Below are 27,045 nucleotides of genomic sequence, written 5' to 3'. Positions count from 1 at the left end.
TCTGTATTTTAATAAGTAAGAAATAAAAGAAAAAATGAGGAAGGAGAAGGCCATTACCTTCAATATGGGGAAAAATTATTTCTGTGCTTGCCTTACAGTCTTTCAGGGGGCAATTAAGCAGACACAAAAAAGTGGCCACTGAAAGAAATTCCTGATGTTAAAACTATATTATCTATACTGATGAAAATGGCAATTTTCTCCATGATTTTCTTCTGTCTATATTTGAGCTGTTAAGTGTGAGTAATCACCTTAATGAGTCTAAATTTTCTTTCTTTTTCTTGTAAAGAATTCTATATATAGCATCATAAAATAGTTCCAACATGTCTGAAAGTCACCAGTGAAGCTGGATGTAAGTCTGCTGTAACCAGTGCTTTCAGTGCCACAAGGGAGCCACTCATTCTGCTGAAACCACTGGGAGATAGACTCCTCAGGGCATCTAAAATTAAGCTGTAAGTACTGGAAGTCTAGAGTTTAAAAATCAAGGCACTGATAGGGTTTTGTCCAAACCTGAACATTTGACTGCAGGTACATTTTTCTGATTCACTACTGCTGAAACTATGAGAAACATATCACTGAGTGAATGGTATCAGGGAAGGAAAAGCTCTACTCAGTCACTGCATCTTTCCTCTGTCAATACATAGTACATGAGCTGCTCTTCCCCAGACATGTTTAAAATCCACTTAGGAGACTTCCAGAACCTCATAAAAATCTCAATATCAGGAATTTCTCTTGGGATTCCCTTATTAGGATTTATTTAAAAAATATATTTTATTCCATTATTTCTAGCCACAAGCACTTGTATCATTCAAAATAATGACACTCCATTACACTCGTATTTATTCTCTCCAGGTATTTATGAGAATGTCTGAAGAAAGCTAGACACAGTCTTCTCAGCCTCCTAAAACTTTGTTATTTTTCTGCAAATTCCCCCTCTGCTCAGTCTTCAACATCATTCACACACATGGCACCTGCTGTTGAGCACAGAACCGCAGGTGTGATTTTGCCAGAAGAATGGTAAGGTAATTACAATCTCTTTGCCCCACGATGCAGCAACACTATACATCCAAAATTGCATAAGTTTTTGCTGCAATAGCTTTCTCTCCAACTCGGCATATCCCAAATGTGCTACTCTCTAGATGCTGCCACATCTGATGCCTTTCAGCCTTTTAAGCTTTCCAGATTTCCTTCTCTCACTGAACATGTATCTTCTAATTGCCTCAACTCTCCAATTTACACCACTCAGTATTTGGCAAGAGTCCTACTTCCCTGTCAGTCTTCCCTTCTCTTTCATCCTATGTGTAAATTATTTTCTTATTCTTCCTAACCATCTGACTTTATTAATTCATTTTGTTTTCTATTTTTTAATTCCTCCCCCCTTCTCTAAAAGTTTCCTCAGACCCTCTATATTAATATATTCTACTTTGGTTTCTGGCAGACTTCACTGCACCCAGTACGGTTTCATCAACGCACACCTTCACACAGTGCCTTTGGAAATGATGCATTTTTTCTTCTGCAGGTTTGTACCAGAGGGACGAAGCAGAGACTCCTGCACCACCACTATGAGATGGAGACCAAAGTGGATTCGTGACCCTGCTGCCCCTTTCATGTTGGCACATTTGAACACTTTCTCCCGTTCCACCTCATGCATCTGACTTTTAAATCTCCATTAAGCTGCTTTCCTGAAATTTAACATCTTTCTACCGGCACAGTCTCCTTACCATCCACATCTAAAATTAACCTTTAATGGTGAGTCTCTAGGGTCTTAATCAGCCTGTTAACACTAGCTGTGTACAAATCCAAACCAGTCCAAAATCAAAGTAGATGCTTTTTCAGGAGTTACTTCTTTCTGGGCATGAACTGACCAAAACTAGAACAAGAGCACTGCTGATGTCAAGTACTAAGGTATCTTGGCAGACACCTGTGGGCAAGGCTACGATTTTCCACAATCTTCCAACCTCATTACCTGTGGCAGTAAGCAAGGAAAAAAAACAGCCACAAGTCATGGGAATAAAAAATTCAGCAAAAGCTGAGCAAGGAATGACAAGAGAGAAACCTCGAGCTCCACTAAAGACCCTATAACATGCACATTAGCCAAAAGAAGTTTGATTTTGACAAAAAGGAAGAAAAGATGAAAGGCACATTTCTTTTGGAGCCTGAACCCTACCTCTCCTTACATAGGGCTCTGATAGCTAGGGAGCTGTTTACCCATGAATGCACACACACTTAATTTGCATTCCTTAAACCCTTCAAAAAGTGTTGATCTGATCTGGGTAAATGCTGCCACTTTTGCCTTTGCTGGAAGCGAAATCTTGCAATCCCTGCAATATTCTAATCCTGCCCAGAAATTACACTTTAGAAGTAGACAAAGGTAAGAAAATATCCATACCCATTCACGCCTCTGCCCTACACAGTGATTTTACTTATTTTACTTCAGGAAACAGCAGGAATTAGATGGAAAATAGAGAAATAGGGCAATGTAAACAACCTCAGCCTATATTCCCTGTTTTATTCTACTGAAATACATGAAACAGTTTTCTTCCTTAATGTGGTGCATCTTTCTTATTAATAAAAGATGAAAATGCATGTCTGCGTTATTTAATATAGTCTATATATCCAACTGATGCATGTGCTTCAAAAGGCTCTTCTGTTCCTGCCCTCTCCAGAGCAGCATTCAGGTAACTTGGTCAAAAAGGTCCCAAGCAGCAGAGGCTGCAGATTTATAGGATGTATTCATTTTTGTCCAACTTGCCCTTAAAAACCTCCAGTGATGGATGGTGCGGCATGCCACAGCAGCCTTCTCCCCTCTTCACACATCCAGAAGAAAGCCAGAGAGGGACTTTTTACAAGGGTATGTAGTGATAAGACAAGGGGTAACGGCTTTAAACAGAAAGAGGGCAGATTTAGATTAGATGTAAGGAAGAAGTTCTTTGCTGTGAGGGTGGTGAGACACTGGAACAGGTTGCCCAGAGAGGCTGTGACTGTCCCCTCTCTTGAAGGCCAGGTTGGAGAGGGCTTTGAGCAACCTGATCTAGTGGAAGGTGTCCCTTGGGAACCCATGACAAGGGGGCTGGAACCAGATGATCTTTAAGGTCCCTTCCAACCCAAAGCAGCCTATGATTCTATGATTCTATAACAAGTTTTTCATAATTTTGCTTTTAAAATTCCCTGCAAACAGAGATAGTTGCTTCTCTGTGGATGTGAAGAACATCTGAGCACTGCCCCTGTAGTGTACTCCCCAACACCCGCCCTCTAATTCATCCCAAGAAAGTATGACAAATGCTCTGTGTTGCTCCTGGTTTCTCTTCAGGGCTGTCACACTATCAAAACTTTTTTACTGATGTAACATGGAGCAAGATGAAAATTAGGCCTTTCATCTTACACCATCACACACTCTCTGAAGTCCTGGCTCAGGAGGACACCTTTCATATCAGGCCCTGGAAACATTTACCCTGAGGTGAACCTTTTATACCTCGCAGTGGTTAGCTTTTTGCTGGGCCCACACAAGCCTTTCTGCTCCTTCCACTAATAAAAAAATTGCTGCCCTCCCTTAACACCACATTTTCTGTCCTGAGAAAATGAAGGCCATGCCTTGCCTTGTCGCCGGCCAACTGCTCCCAAATCTTGCTACGCTGCAGAAGAGCTGCCGAGCTGGTTCTCCAACTAGCCATATGAGAGCCCTGCAGGAGCTCAGCTGGACCTACAGCCGCTTCTTTCCCCAAAGCAAGATAAAGTAAAGGTACTGATTAGAGGTGTCCTACCTGTGTGAAGGCACTGGCCCTGGGTTCTCCTGGAGCTCAGGACCGTTCCCATCTGTTTTCCTTTTATCAGACACTAACATTGTCTTTGATTTTCGCTACTTGTTTTGTTTGTTGTTGTTAAAGATGATTTTATTACTCCCTACCTTCTTTCAGAGGTCTGTCCATTCATATAAATCCTGAATTTTCTGTCTGCAGGTACATAATTTAGCTTAATTGCCTAATTAAGATGTCCATCCTTGACTTAAAGCCCCTATACAAATCACATGAAAAGTTTTCCTAAGTCTGCAGGACTTACAGCCGAGATAACTAAGCACAGTAGCACAAGTTACGGACTTTCAATCAAAATGAATGCAAATATCACAAAGCACATAGACCTTCTCTATGCAAAGGTACACTGGTAATAACAGCTTAGAGACAGAGTTAAGGTAGGTGGGGACAGACCCTCATATTTCCATGAAATACACTAATAAATAAATAACTTCAAAATTATCTTACTTTAAAGTTATCTAACTGAATCCAGTTTGCTACTGTTATTTTTAAAAACAACCTTTTTATTCCCCTCTTCTCTTTCAAGTTGTGACCAGTTATTCACAGCCCAAGCTCTGCGTCAGTTAATTGTTTTGTCTAGAAATACTAATGAGAGACCACCGATGTCATTACCACAATAAATCTTAAGGAAGAGCCTAGAAACATGTTTCTTCTTCTTTTTCAGAGGCATATACAGCTTTCAGAGTGACCTTCTCACACTGAGTTCATATTGACTCAGACATCCTTCATTCCTCTATATTATCATTTCTAAATCACAGAAATGACATCAAAGAAACCATAAAGGTCTGACTTTTATCACCAAAATAAATTCTGATTTAATGTACTCTTTGCAATACTTAGGCACAATAGGATACATGATTAGAGCATAGCGGAGGTAACAGAATACCCATCGTGCCTTGTTAACTGAGGATGATGGTATACTCCCACTTAAAATTTGAACTCTGTAGCTTTTATGGGTTTAATTTGGACCCTTGGGGCTACATATGCGTTGAAAGATTGGACACATAACATCCATTATTGTTAAAAGTGGTTGCACACACAATCATTGATGTTTAACACAGAAAATTAGCTTTTTCTGATTTAAAAAAAAATTTTTGTTTCAAAAAAAATCCCTAGCCCACAGTTTAACTAAAATGTCCTGAAAATGACAGATACTTGATTTTTCCTTTAAAGGCATGATTCTGAAAGAAGCAGAGCTGTCTGACAGTGGTTAAAAAAAAGCACGCCTAAGCACGTGGGAATTTGACTGAAACCAGTAGGGCTACTTATACCCACCAGGATAAGGATGTGTTCAAATGCTTTTCTGGATTTGGACCAGAACCCAGTAAAATCAATCCCTAAGACCTAATTCTGAGTGCAGACATGTGTACAGATTTTAGGTGGGTTTGGTAAAAGAGACTGTTATTAAATTTGTTTGACAGATCCTTATTTAAGATGCAGATTTTACACACCAGATGCCTGCCTGAAGCTGAGTATTTCATGGGAAAAAAAATCAAAGAAAATCGTTAGATAATTTCTGAGAAAATACATAATTTCATCTGACATAACCTAATTTCTGAGTTTTTTAATTTGCAGACTTAAACTGTACCCCCTTATACTTCTTAGCAGCTCCACAAGTGAAATACAGAAGGAGATCGTTTAGTCTCCTATTTGTGCTATGGGTATTTCATATGCCATTGGTTGAAAGCATGCACTGTTTCAAAATGTAAATGTACTTTTAGTTATTAAATTAAATTCTAGGAGTAAAAATACTTTTTAGATTTATATATACAAATTTGATCTCCAGAACGAGAGATATATATATATATTCACTCTTCTTGTTAAGAAAGAGCCAAAACCACCTCCTTTATACAATGTTCATTCATTATGCCTAAAAACGCCTGGTGTTGCCTGATGGAAATAACACAAACAAACTTATGAAATGTGTTTTTTAATTAAAAGCCCATTTTGTTATCTGGCAACGTGAAACAAATGGTTATCAGACTGTTAAGTCTGACAATACTGAATTGGCACTTTGTCTATGGCACAGATTTCACATTTATCTGCATGCTTAAGTGCTGCGCTGGACAGAAACGAAATGACAGTCAACCTTCCAAAACAAACCCGCAGGGGACCTGGAAGAATGTTTGGTTTATCAGGGGGTTCGCTCTAATAAGATGCTACATCGGAATAACGAAGAACTATCCATTTGCATTCAACAGAAATAGACAGTAATACTGTGGCAATTATTTCACACAAGTCAAAATTCTGGTACCGTAAAAAAACCCTGCAAAATCCAGCAAATGATGAGAAAGGCAAGCTGTATGCAGGTCAGCCTTATGCAAGGGCCTGCCTAATTTGGCTAACTATCAATGAAAGAACTTTTTTTGCTGCTGGAACTGCTGAAATCGGGTTTGTTATAGGCAGGATTTGTTCCAATGAACTTGGGCTGCAGTGCAAACTTAAGTATGATGCCTTTAAAGGCAGGGGGTGATTTTTCAGTCATGGCAATGGTGCTTTTCACTCAAGTCAGGAGGAGGAGGAACAGACCCTCTGTCAATGCCACTGTCAGGCTCTGATGGTAACTTCATACACTTGCTCAATACACAGGCAACTGCTGTGGCAACAGTAAATGCTTCACCTTGCCATGCATGAGAAGGCGTATGGTAAGTGTGACATTGAGACCTCCTTCAGTCACTTTTGTGTCCTTCGTGTTCATCCTGGCCTTGTATCTTCAATATTTGAAAGCAGCTTCGTTTTTCTTTTTTTTTCTATTCACTTAATCAACCTACAAAGAGAGAGAGAAAAAGAAAAAGTACCATTGAGTGGTTGAAGCTACTCTGAACTGAGAATATCATGTTGTACAAACCAATTAACATTCCTCCCTTTGATTTTATGAACTACAGTTTAGTGCTGAAAAGGCTCCTTTGATTATTATCCCTCCCCAATCAACTCTTTAGCCCTTCACCAATTACAAGATAAACTCCCTTTTGAAACCTTAAAAATTCTTTTAAATTCCTGTATTTCAAAACTGAAAGTACAGAGCATAACAGAGTGAAATACAATGTCTTCTTCTGAACAGCACTTTCTCTCTGTTAACCTTCGTTGTGTGTGTATGTGCAATATATATATATATATATGCACTTTTACACATGCCTGGTGCTGTTTTCATTTCTCTCCCTGTTACTACCTCTTTTTCTTTTTGCTCTTGCAGAAGAGATGTTTTTGTTTTCTCTCCAGCTAGAGAGAAATTAATTCTGAGCCTAAACACTGATCCCTGCCAGCAACAGTGGATGACACATTATCAAAGACATCTGAGTAACTAAGAGCCACTTGCTGCTGTAAATCTGGGCACTGTCTGACTTCGTTTTTGTCTACCAGGCCCAGAGGTGGCTCAGTCCCTCAAAGGCCAAAACTGAGCTTCAGCCCTAAGTAGAAGGAGATTTTTCTTAATTCCTAATGACAAACTGCAGATTTTCAGTCATTTACAAAGTCATAAATATCCTAAAATGCTAATAAAAGCTGCAATGGCTGGCTTTGAAAGGATAAACAAGATGCATTATGAGTTTATTAATGCAAGGACATTTTTCAGTACAAACAAAAATGGGGGCAAAAGGAATATTACCAACGGCAGGCAAATTTCACAGCAGAAAAGGCTTAAGAGACTCCTTATTCAGTTTTGTCCTTTTCAGGTGTATCTTACAGAGCATAAGACCCTTAAACATACATGACGCCTCTCAGTAACCATCCTTATTAATGACAACCCTATTGGCTTCGCATCTTGGAGCTTCCCAAAAATTTGGCTAGCTTGGGAACTGGTTAATGAGCACCCCTAGGGACAACCATTTTGTGGCTCAGAGCGTACAGCAGTGTCTCACTGGGGTGGCAGGCTATTGTCCCTTTGTGGAGACTGCTCAGGCATGGGACCTACGAGATCATTCCTCTAAAAATGCTGGAGGTAGTATCATGCAAGCTGTTTCATCAACTGATTAAGCTCTAGCTAAAGAGCCACTAAGTACTTACATATTAGACTAAAGTAAAGTCCAACTTAATTGAGCATGTTAGGTGTGAGAGAAGTCAACAGCAATGCTTAAAGAAAGAGCACAAGAAACATGTATGGAGTCATCCCTGATAGACTTGCTGAGCTGCCAGCAATCAGCAATTCAGGGTCTTCTGGGAGACTGCATCCGGACCAGCATTTTCAATAACCATTGGCGGACCACTCCTCCATGAATTTGTCTAATCCCTTCTTGAATCCATACATCTGGTCTCCAGAAGTTCTGGTCTCACAGATTAATTATTAGTGTGGGAAGAAGTGCTCCACTTTATCTGGCTTAAATCTGCTGACTCTCATTTCCCCTTGTTACACATTTTGCCCTCTGTCTATTATCTGTAGACCATCACAGAAAGTCACTCCTCTGATGGCTGAGGCTTCTCACTTCAGCCTGAGCCTGAGGGTGGTCAAGCCACTCCTGATGTTTTTGCTGCTGGGAAATACACTGGAAGATGCAGGGTTTTCTCTCAAGTCTCTGCAGGAGTACTTAGGACCAACAGAGAGCTTCTGTGCCTTCAGTGACTGCAAGAGTAAGAGGCAGACATACTTGAGAAGGAAAATTAGCTCTATCCCAGCCAAAACCAGGACAGAGGTGAAAAGAAAGAAAGAGAAAGAGCAACTTAAACTCCTCTTCCTACAAGCAAATTCATTAGTCGCTACACAGAGCAGTTCCTGCCTACCTGCTCTGTTGCCAGGGCTAATTTTCCCTAACCCAGCATGGACTCAGTGTATTTCATACCATATGCTCTACCACCCAGACCACAGCCACCGAAATAAATCTCGTTTATTCCACATTTCTAAACTTATCACTTACATTACATATCACCTATCCAGATGGAGAAAAGCAGTAGAGAACAAGGTGCCTGGGTGAGAAAGCAGAAAACAGAAGCAGCCTGGCCATGCCTCTGACGTACCAGGTGTGCAAGTGGGTGAGAGGAAAATGTCCCAGGGCAGCTGGTAGGAAATGAGATGAAAGGTATCGGGCTTTATTCTGCTTCTTTAAGGTTGGACCAGGACTCACAGTAAAATCTGCAAGTGGGTGGCCACAACAGTCCCTTCTGACAAGCACAGGGGGAGCAGCAGAGGAGAAGACTGTGGTTGTTCCCAGACTAAGAAAGGGAATACTGCCATGGTGCTCACCTGCTCCTTGCTGCTTGCTGAGGGAAATTCTCTGGCTCTGACAGCCCAAGCATTTTCTGTTCAGCTCTGTCAAACCCCCCCCCCACGCCAAACAGGAGCACTCTGGTACATAAACAGTAGAATACATCTTAGCATTCTGGACTTTATGGGAGCAATACAGGCCATCTGAGATCTCTAGAAACGCATGGTAGCTTAAGGCATGCTTGGAAGATTTCACATAATGGATGTGTTCCAAGTAGAAGCAAGGTATTTAAGACCACCCGTGGACCAAAATCTAGTGATGAAGGTACAGCTATGTTTCTAACGAAATGTATGCCCATGTGGGAAAAATAAACCCAGACTAGATACAGGTTTACAGTTGCCATGGCCTTTTACTGCTGTGATGCTACGGCAGTATGCTCACTTTGGGAAGAATTTTGGAGGAAAGCCTTTTCTCAGACAACAAACCAATCCCCACCAAAGCCTGACCTTTTCCAGATAAAACCTGAAAAAAAATCTGTATTTTTAGCTAACGCCTTTTGGGTTCTATTTAAAAACAGAGGTTAAAAATGAAATTTCACCACAAATATTGTTAAAAATATCACTGCCATCTAATTTTTTTGAAGGATTTTGTCTTTGCCCCTCCTCCCAACAACCTCAAGCTCTGGCACCTGGTACTGAGAAGCAGAACAGATGTCTGGGGGAGGGCTGAGAGCGTGTGTGCCTGCAAGGAGTTAGGCAGCTGTGTGAGATACAAAGGGAATGAATTCAAGAAGCAACCTCACATGCTAAAGAAGAATACGTGAAAACTGTACAATACATCATGAAGAGAGAAGAGCTTTTACTATGACAGGTCATTTACAACTGCCCCAGTTGTCCTGAGAGTTGAAGTATTCTGGTAAAACATTTACAGCTTTATAAAGTAAGCCTACAGGACTGTTAATCACCTGAGTATTTCAGTTTTAAAGACAGATTAAAATAAAATGCATTGTCGTACTTTATTATTTTTAACTAATTAAAGCAAATTTTTCTGCAGGCATCATCGTAAACACATGCTGGTCTAGATCTCTGTGTGCATGGAGATGTCAGATCATGACACAGGAAGAGAATGGTTTCCTCTACAAATTCTCCTACCAGCCGGCAATACATCCATGTATTTATAAACCTACTGCTGTAATATATGAGCACATCATGAATACTTAATTGGCAAAATAATTTCCCTCTCCTTTACAAAATCGGCATTTTGAACAATTTACTATGTTCCCGGCTTCTGCATGCCTCTCTGTGTGTGCAAACAGAAGGCTGAACACATAAGGCTTTCCCTTCTCAAGCTCTGTGTGATGAGGTCTCATGGCTTCTCTGGGGGCTGGGAGAGTTGAGTCTCAGACTACGAAAAAAATCAATGTGTCACCCTTTTCCTGATGCCAGTGGAAATTCAGGGGACTCCACAGGTGAGCAGAGAGTATCCTGCAGGCAGACACAGTCAATTGCATGGCTGAATGTTAAGAGTGAGGGTTTATGCATTTTAACCTGCCTTCAGCAGAGACCTGGCTGTGACAGGAGGACAGCTGGACAACATCCTCCTTCTGACGTTGTGACTCTGGACCAGAATGCACAAAACACAAGATCCGGGGCTCTGCAGCTCTGCAGCTCCAGGTAACAAACAAAAAAATCATGCCCAGGGAACAAAGGAAAGTAGATCACATCAGACAGATAGTTCCCAGCAAACAGCAGATCTTTGCCTCCTGTGGGGCCGAGTGTGAACTTTTGAGGACATTTCCACTGCTGTTTATCATGTAAAAAGTGAAAATTTCTCTTTAGGTAGAAAAAGGCACCCAAATGCATTAAAAAAACCCCCAGCCTTTTGAAAACTCCAATAAAATGAACATATAGTCTTATGCAAATGCATTATATCTGTAGTTATGTGTTTCTATACATGCATATACAGGCATAAAAGGGCATGTCATATATGCTCACTATTCATCATATAAGAACCATCAATTTTCTAACATGGCTTTTCAGTAACTGTAGGTAGATTAAATGACTGAAACAACAAGCAGTTAAGCCACGTGTTCATCAAAGTACCACAAAGAACAACACAGTTCCTCAAGGATTTCACTGAATTAATAAAAGCTGCAAGATGAACTATACAGCTGAAGGACAATGCCACAACCCCCACACACGAACACACATAGAGGTTAGGAATCCACATGGCCGAGGGGGTAGTGTGAGATGGCTGCCTGAAGCCTGAGACATGGAAAGTCAACTTCATGACCCCTTTTCTTCCTACCCCTCAAGCCTAGTAAATCTCTCCCAAGAAAATAAGCAGACCACTGCAGAGAATGTGGCTGTACAGTGCTGAAAAATATAGGTATATAAATATATATATATGTTTTAAATCTCTAAGGTGACCACTCCAGGCATGCAGGATAAGAAAGCCTTTGACTCCACAGCAGGCAGGGATGCCAAAGAGGAGTAAAATCAACACAGTACCAAGGTAGACATCAGGCAATTGATCTCTGAGTTTAAAGCTATAATGAATTATTTGACATCCATGAATCTGCCAAGAAAGCTTCTCTTCTGGAAGATCCAGAGGAATGAGAGGGAGGAGGGAGAGAAAGGGAGAGTGTGCATGGTGTGAAATGGGACGGAGCTGCACAGTCACAGAGATGTGCTGGAAAGGAAAGAGATGCAGAGAGGAGAGAAGGAGAAACGCAGGGAGAAAGAGAGAGATGAAGCTTCATATGGCTGATATAGAGAATAATGTGAGAAGAATCAACGTGCAAGTAAGAACCACCTGAAAACGTGTTCTGGTATGTGAAATCTTGATTGTATGGTTTTTAAATCTGAGCTTGTCAGGAAAGATGAAACTGGTCAGAGCACCCAGCACAGCATTCCCTGTGCTTGAGCCTCAAAGGGGACTCTGGAACCTAATTATGGTGCTTCATCACCATCAACAGAAAGGTGTAATTATGAAGAAAGCAAGGAAGAATCTACAGATGAAATTCAAAAGAACAAATTCCAGTTGTTCCACTGGAAGAAAAAAAATTTTATAACAAAGAAAAAAGAGTGGGGGAAATTATAGTGACATTCAGCAGAAACCATCTCTAATTTAAATAAGCCTCTAAAGGACTTAATCATCTAGTTCCCATGTATCTGTAGGTTTAGAAACAGAAAACTCTGATAAGGGAAACATAGGAACATCTAGTCTCTCACAGTAAATCTGTCATTTCCATAATATCTGGAAACATCGCAAAGGAGAGGTAGCTAAGCAGATGATGAAGCTATAGGGATGGGGGAAGGAAAAGACAGGGACTGAACAAGGAGACTAAGGCATGAGCAGAGTAAACTGACGGTGAACAAACAGAATTATCATGAGTTATGAAGAACTGGAAGATGGACAGTAACACACTGATGTTACGAAGAAATAGTTCAGAGTTTGGTTTATTTAGCAAGAACTCTTAAAAAAATGTTATTACCAAACAAAAGAAAAAAGATAGCAAAAGTGAACAAAATAATGGAGAAAACTGAAATGTGGGAAGCCATGAAAAGGCTGTAGCTAAGTCCTCTTGATTAGAAGCTTCTACGTGGAGTAAAACCTCCCAGGAATTGGAGGAAGCACACTGCCAGGTATCATGATGAGAAGAAAGGACCTGTGCTTTCAGAAGAGCAGAGTTCTTTGGGGACAGATTTATGCTACTTACATGATTTTAGTCTTTCATTTAAACTGGAGGGAATATAGGAAAGGAGAAGGAGACTGAAAGAAACATAAGAAAATTACTACAGGACAAGAAGTGATGATGTTATCAATAGAAATTGACACATTCAGCCATATGTGTAAAGTTTAAAATGATAAATAAGCTGTCTGCCACAGAAAGGTTCATGCTATCAAATGAAGAAATAACTACTTTGCTTTCAAGTTCTTTGATAAGCTACGCAGTTATTATCTATGGCTTTTCACTTGAAAGCAACATTGTTGGATGCCAAAGGACTAAACAGTGTAATTATACAAAAAAACACTGGCAGAAGTTAACCCCCCCCAACCCAAAGTGAAATCAAAAGCAAAGACAGCTCCAGATGTATTATTTTGTTTCAAGGAACTTCTTTTCAGAAATGGTGAAAAGTGATAATGATCAGCAGCTATTTATGGTCTCAGCTGAAAGAAAAGAATATGACTGGACATTTGCTTAACATACACTTCTTCAGCTTCTGTGTCAACTGGAGGATGAAGCCATCTACTGTTACTAAACCATATTGTTGTGATGCTACTAAGAACAAAAAGCTCACAGGATGTCCACAGTAACATAACAGTAATAACAATGACAACTCTTCAAAGGATTTCTCTGCCAGTAATAACTGTTTGGAAAAGGAGAAATCATTCTTTGAAGCACTCCAGTTTTATACAGAAGCCTCACCAGGAGAATTTGATTAATGAACAATAGCTAAGGAAGTGAGTGCAGTATTAACCTTTCTACTTTACCAGTTCCATCTCCCAAATTACTAGAGACAACTGTACACAAAGGAATGGGATTATACATTTTATTCACATCCTTATCATTTATATCCCAAAATAGATTTAATGTTAATCTCTAACTCTTTAAAGAAGGGAACAAGATCTTCAGAACATGGCTTCATTAAATCGTCGTATCATGGACCATTTTAAGTAAGCTGATAGTTGGGATGGATCCAAAAATCCAGAAATGAGAAAACTGATTCTTTGTGTTAGCAGAACAAAGCGTGTGTGTGTGTGTGTGTGTGTGTGTGAGTTGGTAAAATGGGTTTTCACTAAAAAGATAGGGAATAGCTCAAGAATGAAACTCAAATACTAGAGAGAACAAGGTTTTAGGAAATTAATAAATCACATGCTCAAAGAGATATAAACTACTGTCAACTATAGGAAATCAAGCTGAATATGGGCCACTGAAAGAGCAGCATTGAGTCTACAGATATACAAAATCCTATTTTACAAAAAAAAAATGGTAAAATACTATCTAAAAGTCAAAGGGGATTAAAAAGCAGCACATTATTCTACCAGTTAACAGCCACCAACAAAAGACAGTTACACATCTTAGCAAGCCATGTTGTCCTTGTATTAATTGTTGTAAAAATCTCTGTATCTCTGATACCCTAAGCTCTGTAGTTACTACAGATATCTGGAAGTAGCAGGTTTGCTAAAGATGTGAAACCAATATGGAAATAACAGATTGAAAAAACAGCAGAACAACTTTTAAAGGCAACAGCAAGTATAAAAACTGGCAAGACTCCAGGAGTGCTGCCTTTTCAAAGTAATTTTATGAAGTATGTAAAGTGGTACTAGTTTTTCCTTGAGGGATATGTTTAACTATTTTGTCAGAGGAAGAACCTATCCTATCTATAGAAGCAGCTGTCTTTGTGTTCTCCCTAAAACGAGAAATGCCCTTACCCTATATGACTCACGTCTCATTTGCTGAAGATCACTAGATGTCAAATAATCTTTGAAGAGAACAGCAAAAGATTAGAAACTTACTTTTTCTGTTCTCAACTGATGGATGTTTAGCTGCTGAACTTGACATATATGAGCCCCTTTCTTTAAATGGACCACTCTTCCTCATGCTGGTCAAAAAGCATATGCCTCAGCCAATAGCATTGGCTGCTCCTTTTTTGATTTATTAAAGGAAATGAACAGCAACATATTTATTCACTCTTCTACTTAACAACATTTTCTGTAAAACCTTTTGAGTAAAAAATATTAGCATCATGAATTTATTACAGGAAGAAAACTCACAGCAGCACAATAAAGACTATTGTTCACAAAACTATTTCCTAATAACAACATTCAGTGATGAATCACTTATCTAATATAAATTAATATCAAAATATTATGCTGTGTGTGAATAGACAGCCACATACTTTGCCAAAATACAGAAAGTTATCCCTTCAGAAAACATCACATGTCAAACAGGTAATAAATGCTATCAAATGTCTGGAAATCAAATCTCAGGAAATCTAGAAAAGCTGTATAATGGCCTTCAGCAAATGCCACACAGATTTGGGATCCTGAGGGAAGTAAATAATTTCCAGGCTATGGAAGATGCAGTGATTGTTTTGCCAATGGTATCTTCCATCTTTCTAAGTATTTTTTTTTTTTTCCTCCTTTCTGTAGTTATTCCAGAAAGAATTACCTTGGCAGGAATGCAGAGAGCATCTTTACAGTTTGCCGTGAACTAAAAAAATGCACCAGAGTGTGCATGTCAATACTTTGTATGGATCCACTAGCCAACTAGCTCTTCTGCATATGTGAAAAAGCCAGGCAGCTAAAAGCTCTTGTAAATGGAAGCTGCCACGTCAGACTAATGAAACATAAACTTCTCCACAAATAAGAAAGTTGTGCCAGCCCACTGTAAATTATTCTCTACAAATATTCTCCAGGAGGATTCAATGACGCGTTCAGGATGGACCAGAAGGTGCTTTCTTTCCTTTCCTAATGGCATGCAATGCAATTAACTGTAAGCTTTATCATGGACGTGGCAGTTTGCAAGATCAGGGAAGACAACAGATGCATATGGTAGGCCAGCTATTTACCAAAGACTATTTCTAGTCATAGCTTTGAACACAAAATCAGCTTTACCTGCCACTTTATCCCGTGGCTCCTCAAGTTAAGCATCGTGTTTCTCAAATCTTTGTTTGTTTTCATGTTGTGCAACACAAGTTCTAAATAAATATTTTGCTTTACTTGCTTATGTTCAACTAAGGAACAGACACTCCACCTAACTTGTATTAATCATTCCACATGGTCTGAGATAATAAATCTAGTAAAGAAATGTACATATAAGTCACAACGAAGGCAGGTAAAAAAACTGAACAGACCACCAACAGTAGCAGAATGGTCTCTCCAGCACAGAGATGCTTACAAGAATGGCCTACCATATAAGAACAGATTTTCAGTCCACACCTATTCCTGGAAAAACCCTGGATTCTGAAGACCTGAACACTGTGAATGTGTGTTACATTTGTTAAATTATCTCTGCCCCCTAAAGTCAAATGTGTGACTTCAACATTTCATCAATTAAATAATTTTCAAATAAAGTTTCAATTGTAAATTTACCTTAATTTAATTCAAAGCAAATAAAACAACTAAAAATGTTCTGGGGCATACAAACTTTGTTGATTTAAAAATAAACGCACTTGTACCACATGAGAGTCAAGCCTAAACAGATGGGTTTTTTTTCATTTTTTAAAATCTGAGAAAATATATAAATTGTTCACATGGTCCATTTCCAAGATATTTTACGTGAGCAAGATTTATATACATATATAAAAAGATATATTTTAATATAGTATGCATATATGCATAGAATATGATTATATGTTAGAAAGTTTTTTACATGACAGATGTGGACAAACGTTAAAAGATTGCTGGAGCATAATCTAATAAGCAAATATTAAGAACAGCATAATTTTTAAAATTATTTTTATCTTTAGTAAAAACAGTCTCACAGATGTAAAGAAGAATTATCATTTTCTTTGCCAGTACACGCAAGAGTACAGATAGCTTCTTACTGATAAAATTTTAAAATGTCCCACACCCAGTACAATAGTCCAAGAAATACTGGAGCTTCTTTAATGGGAAACATTCACCCATCAAGTATGTTCCTGCTGGGCACAGAGTAAGTATTTTTATAATTACATCAATGCTGAAATGACATCTGCCTTAGAATATATATATTTGTCCAACCTATTTGTAAATTAAATGTTTTGTAGACATAGCTGGTTCGATAAACATGAGTCAGTTGTTCCACTCAATCCAGTATAAAACATGGTTGTTGGTTAGGGAAAAGAGGCTAATGATAATAATACATTTCACCTTATTAAACAGTAAGATATTATATATTGATATAATTGAATCTCTGACACAAACAAGCAAAAATATAACTTTTATAACCACCTTAATTATGTTATTTACAAGACTGTGATTTGAAAATCCATTCAAGCTCCCTAGATGAATAAAATAAATAGCCATTAAAAAAAAAAGGAAATTCATACAGCATCTCAGGGAGGGAAAAGAATGAGCTCCCATCCTCCTGCAAGGGGACTGGTACCAGCCTCTGGAATGTGAGTCACAGGCTCCCTCCTGGGACACCACACTCCTGCTCACTTGAGGTAAGGATGGACTGGGAACTGTCTGAGAAAGGGAAACTGGTCCAACAGGAGCACAGCTGTAACAGCTGCAAATATGGCTGAGTGCTGCAAAGACTTCCATCATTCATGGGGATAAAAGGGAAAACAAAAAGCAGCATTGCAATGTCCTACCAGGTCACAGGAATTTCTGCCTTCAAAAGTCATGCTCACAAGATGAATATTTAAGTTCTCAGTCACTGGCGGTTAGTTAAAACATAGAGCATTATAAGAATTTTACTGTGAAACTTGGGACTGTACAGTGGGTAAAAAACCCCAGTAAGTTCCCAGAGCCTCATTTGAAACTAGATTTAACAAAAAACCCCCAACAACCAGCCGACAATAAATGACTCTTTTTATGGGGAGTCAATACTCAGAGTAAAGAGACAAACACACACCAGGATTTAAGCCACTTAATATTTTTGTCACTGAAGAAGAATCTTTAAAACTCAAAAGCAAGTTTAATTGATGAAGTATGCAAAAGTGAAGAAAAATCAAATACTTTATTAATAACTTCAAAGTGCCAGCTGTAAAGTGAATCAGTATATCTTGCTCTAGCACTGGGAAAAAAAAGTGCTAAGGTTATCCATTTGCTACTTCTGGGCAACCTTTACAAAGAAAAGAGCCTATTTTTGCATAAACAACTCATTTGCTCAGCTGAAACAGCACTTCATGAAATATCTGTTCCTGGCCAGTTTCAACATTTTGAAGAGATACAGGGACATTCGATGTTTCGAGTTCACCCAAGTTTCGTGGAGCCACAGCCTAACTAAAGGTGCAAGGTCGTGGATCCACTGCAGAAGCTTTGTCCTTGAAGCCAGCAGTGACCGATTCTCAGTTGGGCTGGCAGCAGGAGGGTCACCAGATGCACACCAGTCACTCAGCAGCTCACAGCCAGCCAGTGAGCATCATGAGAGAGCAAAGCGAGAGGAGGGGGCTCTGGACGTGAACTAATACAATCACTAAAAAAGCCCCATGTTTGGAGGAAATCCCTACAAAAGGTGCTTTAAGCAGACATAGCATACACATTTGATTTTTTTTTTCCCAGCTGCTCCAGTAGCTTTGTTGCTCGTATGCAACCCCACTGCCTTAAACAGTTTCACAGATGTAACTGGATGTGGCATCTGGTCCAATGCTCTGTATGAAAAAAAGACAGGACCTGTGCTAATGTGGAGGATTTGATGCTGCCCTTACCTTCCCACCTTTGGCCTGGGACCACAAAAGAGGGAGTTCATTGAGAGGAGAGTGGAAAAAACTACTGATAGAAAATTATACAAAGATGGAGGTGGACCTTAGCCAGCAACAAATGAGGCAGTATTCAAAAAAGGCTAATAATATTGGAGGGAACCAAAGAAAAGGAGAGAAACTATGATGCTCCAAGTGTGGCTGACTGATGCAGAGATGACTTTACTACCCAAAAAGGAAGAAACTAAAGCTAAATTTCTGTCCCCAAAACCTGTTTGGGGTATCTCTCAGGTTGAATGACATTCTCCAGAAGTGGCAGTGCCTCTGGCATTTCCATATAGAAAGGTTGCATAAAGCTTCCTGGAAGCCTTATAAGAGATACACTCAGAGCTGGGAATGCTGGATCAGGTCTTAAACAGAATTTAGACACAGAGTGTATATTTTATAGGAAATTCCACCTTGCAAAGTTTGCTTTCATTCCTAATTGAACCAAAATGTCAAATTTTGAAACAATTTAGTGTGTGTGTTTATGTATGTTTTAATATTTTTTGTTGATCCAAAGAAGCAATTTTTCTACAACTAAATTTTTGTACAGACTTCAACTTTGTGGTTTCATATTCTATTATGTATAACATATCTCAAAGTAAAAGTATCTCTTTGCAATGTAAAACCAAAATGGCACAATTTTACAATTTTGCAAAGGCAGTATGGACAGTCATTATCAAAGTCTTTAATCTAATTTTTTAATAAGGAAATCAACACATTCCCACAGGACATTTAGATATTGACAACTGACTAAAAAAAAAAAAAGATTTCTATCTGCTCTTCTATTGACTCACTTCGTAATGGAAAGGAAACAGAGTTGAATGAACTAATGAGGTCTTTTAAATCTCCGGTTTCCAAGACTTTGTACATTTTCTGTCTCTTTTCCATTTTTACAAGAGCCCTGGCATTATCTTTATTGAAGCTGGGGAGAGTAGGGATGTTTTAGATATTTTTTTACTATTATTTAGTCAATAAGTAAGTTAACTTGGTAAGAGAAAAAGGAGGTCATATAGTATTCAAAAAGATACAATACTTGTTTTCTTTTTTCCCCTCCAGTGCTCTGTATTGAAATCTGAAAAGCCCCATTTCAGATTCTGCACTTTGCTATTGCACACGTAATAATAGGACACACTGGCCTTTGATACAATTCTCTTCAGGGAACAAAAGCTTCCTTTGGCACAACTACAGCCACTGCTTGTTGTAGGTTACACATGTCTTTCCAGTCAAGCATGATTAATAACTGTTAAAAAAAATGCTCATGACCCATGGCAAGTATTCTTTCAAGTATAATACCAGCATTATGGGCTCTGAATCTCAGTAATTTTAAAATGTGCTTCTACAATGGAACTATAATTTAATTACTTTTTCTGCAGCCTGTTCCATTTTGTTTCATCACTTTGATTGCACCATGCATTTGGCAGCTTATGGAAGACTGCATCTGCCTCCAGGATTATTTCACTGGGCTCTTTCGACATCTGTTTCTGAAAATGACTTTATTTGCAGTGGCATAAAGAATAATCAGAGACTTGTTTAATCCAGATAAATTGGAAAAGAGAGAGACACAGAGAGAGAGTTGGAGGCAGGGAAGAGACGGGGGAAAAAGAGAAAGCAAATCTACGCTGCATGCTGCAGAAGACAAAATAATCTGACCTGTTCCTGTGCTTCTGAAAATGCTGTTATCTGATGGATGACACGATACATGAAAAGATGAGTCACTAAGACAATTCCTTTTAAAGTTTGGGTGGAGTTCATAGATGCAATACATAAGACATTCTAGCTAAAGCTTTATGTTGTGCTTGATCAGTTTAATATAATTTTCATTAAGTACATTTGCAACCTCATCCCTTGAGAATCACAAAGCAGTCTGAAATGATCTGTAGCAGTTGACAAAAGTCCCTATAATAAAGGAGCTAAAGCCAGGCTCCAGCATGATCTGACATCCTTCCAAACGCAATGGCAGCCAACACCTGTTGCAGGGTACCATAGCACGGACCACTGAGCACACAGTTTAGCAGCCACCTTGATGGATAACTTCCCACATACTAGCAGACGTGAATTGGGTCACCTGTGTATCAGATGAGCAAGTGTAAGGCATCTGTAACATGCCCATGACTGTATCAGCTTGTAATCAACACAATGGAAATCACCACTGGCGACTGCCATTTATCTTTGTGTTATGGGTGGGTTTGTTAACCCACAAACCTGCAAACCATCATAAGCATTTAAAGAAGTGCTCTCTAACAGATCACAGGTGTTGGTCAGGTTTTGCTTTGTTCTTTATTCTTTTTGTTTATTTTTTGCAGGGGATGAACAGATATTTGTCAAGAAGCATCCACTGCCTCAATAAGGAAGTGCTGCAGGAAGGCACCTCCGCCAACAGAAGTTAATGACTGAACAATACAATGTGGCTTTAGGGACTGCCTCTAAAACTCAAAGCACCAGAGTGGGCAGACCACAACAATAACAAGCAAAACAACCCCAACATGGTCTTACTTTTGAGAGTTTAAAATCTTGCCTGCCTTGATGTTCCCTTCCTTTTGGAGACTTTTTCTGTGTTATATTCTTCCAGGCTCTATTGCTGTAGCAAGCACATCAGGAACAGTCACACTGAACAGATTATCCAGCTGGTTTTGGACACATGTATTTTGCTAGGAATTACTTAAAAACAATCCAAAAGGAGGCCATACAGTTCTCAGAATAATAATGAAGAAAAATCATTGTCCCCAAAAGTAATAAGTATCATGCAAACACACAATAGCTGGACTGAAACAACTTGGTAATAGCCTGATTCCCATAGTTGTGTAGCCTTAATTAACTGTCACAAGCATTTGGGCTTTCCTTTCCTGTGTGGCCAGACCGACTCTTGCCTCAGTCAAAAGCATTTCCAGCTTCCTTCTGGGACTTCATCCATCCAGGGCATGTAACTCCCTGCACTCCTAAAGATGTGCTCTTAAGAGGTGCCCTTGCACTATGCTGCTGTCCCTATGGGAATGTCACAAAAAGGAAAGATGGAAATTCCTCCTTTTCTGTATTTCACCACCTCACCTTTTCTCAGCAAAATACAGCAGGTGAGACGAGGATATTGTGAAGCTCAAAGCTTCCACATTGCTGATCTACTTACAGGCAATACGAGAAGCAAAACTCCTCTGGCAACCTGTGTGTCTAGTAACTTGGCAAACTCAACAGGCTGCATTTGGAAGCCTGGTTATTTTCATAAAAGACATAATCCTGAAAGCAAACACCTCAAACTTTTGGAAGGAAACACAGAGCAAAACAAAAATACACAGCTAACAAAAAGTAAAAGAGTAATCAGTGTATTTTGCTGAAGAACTATCTGAAACCCAGGAAAACAAGGTTCTCTCCCCTCCTTCTTAACCAACTTCCTGATATCTCTCTGATGTCTGAAGAAGAGGTGAAGATCTGGTAGAAGATATCACCTATTCATAGGAGGTTTCTATTTAGCTAAAACAGGCAGGGAAGCTGCCCTGAAGAGAGATATGTTCCAGTGGCAGGGCATGCCTATGAAAATCCTATTAACAGATATTGTTAATCATTATTTTCCTTTTTTCTTTCTTTCATCTTTTTTTGTAAGTTTAAATAAACTCACTTCCTCCCCTCATTTTCCACCTCACAAGCTTGGGCCATAACACAGCAGTTGCTCAGGGTCAGTGGCCATGCAAAGAAATTACTCATTGCTTTTCTAGAGCTTCAAAGTAAACTGTACACACCATAAGACATGCAGAGGATTATTACAATTTGACAAGACATTGACATCGTCTTGCCAGTATTACCAAAGAACAAAAGCCATCATGCTTAATTAGAAATACTCCCTAAAGAATTTATAAGAATTTATTGCTCAACAGCCAAGGTGAAAACAGGTTTGCCAGCTAGTGACTACCATTGAACAACGAGTAGATGTCTGTGCTGTATGTCTGGTCAGATGTAGCTCAGTAGCACCTCTGTCCCCAGGATGTTTTATGAAGTGTCCTTAAAGACAGGGTGTTTGAACATACAGATGTTTACCTTAGCTTAGTCACATGACCTTGGGATGAAGCTTTCAGACTGTTGGTAGAAACTGAAGAGACAAAAGACAATGTCACCCTTCAAGCACTGATAATAAAAGCAGTTTGTAAGGTCAGGGTCAAGTCAGGACAGGGCAGCATGGGGTAAGTGGCTCTTTACTCAGGTTACTTAAGAGAGCAACTCAGTTGTAAGCTTGTTGCTTGTGCTGATGGCAGTTTGGATGCTGGTGGTAGCATCTGCTCAGATGTTCAGAGGTTGGATATATGGTTCGGTAAGCAACTGAACCAGCGCTGGATGGAATCTCCTGCCAGCAGGATGCAGAGAGGAAAGGCTGAATGAGGAAAAAGAGTAGGAGCTGCACCCTGACACCAAGAAGCAGAGGGTCATGTGGAGCTGACTTGTTTTTCCTACCAGAGGTGAATGGAGAAACTAAAGGAGAAACGGTGAAAAGGTGGCACTGAGTAAGCAAAGAGTACTTTTGCCATCACTTGAGGCATGACAGAAGGTGCCTGATGCTGCAAAAAGAAGAGGAGACAGCAGCCAGCTAACTTGGGTATATGTTTTTTTTTCTTCAAGCAGGTGATCAAGGTAGCATTGAAAGAGACAGGGAAAGAGTCAGTGGAGATGGAGTAACCGACAGGAGGGAAGAGACCAGCCAAACTGGTGCTAAGATTTGGGCTTGCATCAGCCACGATCAATGTTAACAATGAAGTAGACATAAAAGTTGAAAAAGCACCAGGGTGGGTGCTCCTAGCACAGCATTCAGAGCCCTGGAGACAGGGTATAGGTATGGTCACGTTTGATTCATATACACTTCTGATAGGCAGTGTGAGGATAATGTGTCTGTACTCTTAAAATCATTTTTTTAAGAGGTGAAAATAGTGTTTTGAGTAAATTTGAATAACCAGCTTGGAATATAGCTATTTAAGGTTCAAACATGGAATTTCAGCATTCATTCACAGTAGCAATACAGGTCTCCTGCCACCATAAGCACCACTGCTTTGCACAGGACTGTATTTAAAACAGAAGCTCCCCCAGGGTGGGAACAAAGCCACTCTGTGTCTATTTTCAACTGTCTGTAAGAGATAAATTCACTGTTATGGCTTCAACTGTATGAAAATGGTTTTACCTATCTTTCTGCAAAACTTGTGGATCAGACTGGGCCATGGAGAATCTTTTTCAGCAGAATTGCTGGACTGTGATCATCAAAGTGTTAATGTGGGTCATTTGCACCTCTATTTTTTGCCTTCATTTAAGAAAAGATGAGAATGAAAAGTAAGAGGAGGTGACCACTCTACTGTAGTATTTCAGGTTTGGACCTCCTCCAAAAAAGATTAAAAATTAATTCCCTTCTCCAGTGAGGACTGCTGACCATGTGACAAGACCCAAACCAAAGTTCTCCTTTTGTCACCACAGGCTCACCCACAAGCATGTGAGACCCATCTCAGGAAGCAGCAGGAAGAACTGTTCATGCTCCATTGAAGACATTTCCTATGAACTCCAGCAGTAAGGAGTGCAGAAGCACAACCTGCCTTTTACCCACCACCCTGACTTAGGCAGGGCACAGAAACACTTTTTGAAGAAACCTTAAAGACTACACTGGTAACAGGGAGTAGTTCCTCCAGAATCAATGTATGTCAGTAGAAACAGCAGAGGTGCCTCCTAAGTGTCTGGATGCTGGCAGGTCCTTAGTTATTTAGGTGCAGCAGACCATATAACTGGGTGATTTAGACCCCTTAATCCAAGCACATGGAGGATCCCAGAACCTGCCCAGCGTGGGCACAGCTGCAGCCAAACCACCATGCCATGCCATCTTGCTACCATGAAACAAATGATGTCTGCAGTCATTCTATCTTAAAAAAGGATTCTAAGTATAGGACAGTTATCCCCCAGCAGCTACCCACAGAGACTGTCCAGGACTGCCTGGAGTCAACTAGTTACATTCAGTGATTCATCTGAAGAGCTAACATGCTCAACAGAGCTGCTTTTAGGTCAGCACAGAAGGAGGACCACATTATTAACTGTTCCCCCTCCCTTTCCCCTTGACATGGTCCATACAAATTAACAATTTTTCTTGTAGCATTTAAGGAAATCTACTTATAAATTGCTTTCTGATGCTCCATTTCTCAACTATGTAATTGATTTTCATCTACAACTTATATATACATCCTTGAAGTGAAATCAATTAAGAGCAGCTGAAATAAAAATGGACCCTGTTTGTAACAGGCAGATCTAGTTCCTGTCTGTAGCTATTTTCCACCTCAATAGGGGAAGTGATAAGATACAGAAGGAAAATAATCTGTGTGGGAGGCTTCACTGTGCTCTGCCTAATTAACCGCTGTTCAATATGTGGAACACATAGCAGTGTGCATCTCCATGTTCACACATGTACTTACATATAAAGCCAAAGTACACTGGTAACAGAGTTGATGTATTTTCTATAAACCGGGGTATGATACCAAAACATTGTCAAGAGGAACTAGGCTGAATTGTTTTATAAAACAAGTCAAGATTTTCCCAGAATGCAACAGTTCTGAGCCTGTTTAATACTGAGTTCATGAGCAGGATCTTTTTCTTCAGGATCTAAGTCTTCAATTGCTACCCATAAAGATGAAGCTCTGTCTTTGCAACAGCATTCAGTCAAGCTATCTAGAGTCTTCCCAACCTGTAATATATATATATTTATATTATATAATTATACTGTAATATAAAATCAAGATAATTGAGAGATCACCCACACAATACACATATACATTTATATATATACACATTCTGATGGAGTCCTACATGCATAAACCTGCCTGTGTTAGCCCCAATGCTCCCTCAGTACTCAGATAATATTCTGATCACATAAAATGTAGCAGCAACCACTGTTTTATCACACAGCCTTTCTATACACAAATGTCAGCTTATGTATTGTTCTTGACAATGCAAATGTCAGTTTGGATCATTCATAGGCTACAGACATGCCCCAAGTTACGCTGGGTCCCCTGTGGAGATGAGACACGAATTCTCAGTACCTTGCAGGATGAAAAACCTTTGCTGCAGTGATAGGCAAGGGTACATCGGTCCTGCCTTTCTGGCATGAAGGAGGTCCAAATAAAATGTTAAGTCCATTCACTTCTGACCCCTAAAATGCAGCATCAAACAAAAGCAGGGCATGACAACTTCTGTGGATATGTAAAATTAATGATCCAGCTTTTCTGAATTGTGAGCATAGGTGAATGGGGAGTGGAATATCACACGTGGGGCTATTCTGGGCACAAACTGGACCTTTAAGGAGGGATGTCAGGCATCTAAAAACCATGGAAAGGAGAACAGCACAATGCTTGGCGAGTGGGTGGGTACAGATAACCACTCCTTTACTGTTTCTACAGCAAACCTGATTATAAAAGGCTGCTGGTGGATGTCTGTAAGATAAGAGGGTGAGGAAGAGGGCATTTTAGGGAAAGGAAATATCAGACATACATGGCCTGTTAAATGTTTCCTTCTGTTTCCCTTGACTTCTTGGCGCTCTAAATAGGAATGGTGGTGAACCACTCTGAAGGATTTCTTGGGCTTTACCAATAGTCTCCAAATGGTTCTACTTCACAATTTCTCATCATGACAGATTTGGTTAATGGCAAAATTGAGGAAAAAAGATGTAGAGAGTCTGAAAATGTTGAATCTAATCATTTTGTGGGGTGGGGTTTTTTTTGTGTTAAGGTCTGAGAAACATAAATTCTGTTGAAGTATTAGGATCTTGGAGAAGAATTACACAGGTAATTTATTATTATGGCTAACTGAATAAAAAACCCAAAACCCTCCAACAACACATCATTGCCTCCCAGAGTATTTCTTCAAAGATGAAGTTTCAAATGCTACATAAAGCCTAAGGCATCATGTTCTATGTGAGGTGCGTAGGCATTAATAGAGGGATATCCGTGAAGATATCCCCAAGCCCTAGGCAAACTAACAATGTCTCTCCTCCCTCCAAGCCACGCTGCCTGCTTCCTTCCCTGCATCAGGTCTCTGCCAGCTAGTTCAAGAGACTCAAACCCAAATGGTCTGAATTTCTGCAAGCTATTTTGTTAAGAATTCCTAAATGAGAAACCAGTCTAAAAGTCCTATTTCTGTTACCTAAACATTTGTCAAATATCATGCATTCCCAGACACTTTTGCTATTAAAAAACAGTGGAAGCCAGCTCTCCCGGGAGTACAGATAACTAAGATAACCACAGTACTGAAATGTTACTGTACTCTAATAGCGCTTGAGAAGACTAGCAAAAATAATAGCAAAAGAGTTGTAAGTATGAAATGCAAAGATGACTAAATACTTAAGCAGTACCTTTCATGTCATGCAAATACATAATTCAAGTCATTCCCTTTCTATTCCATGAATCACAGAAGCTGATGTAGAGGAATAGTTACGTCTACATATTTTTTTCCCCCACATAACCCCAGTCCCCTCCCCCAGTTGCTGACATCCTAGCACTTCTGAAAACGACTGTTTTGCCATCCAGCTTTTGGAAATACATAATGCAAAACTCAGTGGGTATTACTTACCTCCTCCTTAGCGATGGACTATTAATACAACCTGGCTTGACTTTATATGCAGACTGAATATACTAACAGCTGCACTCTTTCATAAAATGAGATACAGAGTTATTAATTTTGCCACTAAAGTCATCAGACCAGAGT

The 27,045-nt window shown here is 39.6% G+C and overlaps 1 protein-coding gene across 17 annotated transcripts in view; it reads right to left on the bottom strand.

Moving 5' to 3' along the window:
* The window catches only part of LOC141946183 (poly(rC)-binding protein 3-like), a 547,598-nt gene that overhangs the window by 61,458 nt on the left and 459,095 nt on the right, over positions 1-27,045 (bottom strand). For all 17 annotated transcript variants that reach the window (XM_074875589.1, XM_074875578.1, XM_074875568.1 and 14 more), the window contains one exon: positions 6,427-6,573. In XM_074875589.1, the coding sequence (XP_074731690.1) occupies positions 6,427-6,504 (78 nt within the window). In that variant the 5' untranslated portion in view covers positions 6,505-6,573. The remainder of the gene's footprint in view (positions 1-6,426; positions 6,574-27,045) is intronic.

Source organism: Strix uralensis, chromosome 1, assembly GCF_047716275.1.
Source record: "Strix uralensis isolate ZFMK-TIS-50842 chromosome 1, bStrUra1, whole genome shotgun sequence".
NCBI lineage: Eukaryota > Metazoa > Chordata > Aves > Strigiformes > Strigidae > Strix > Strix uralensis.
The sequence above is the reverse complement of the archived record's forward strand: the minus strand, read 5'-3'. Positions and strand labels throughout refer to the sequence as shown.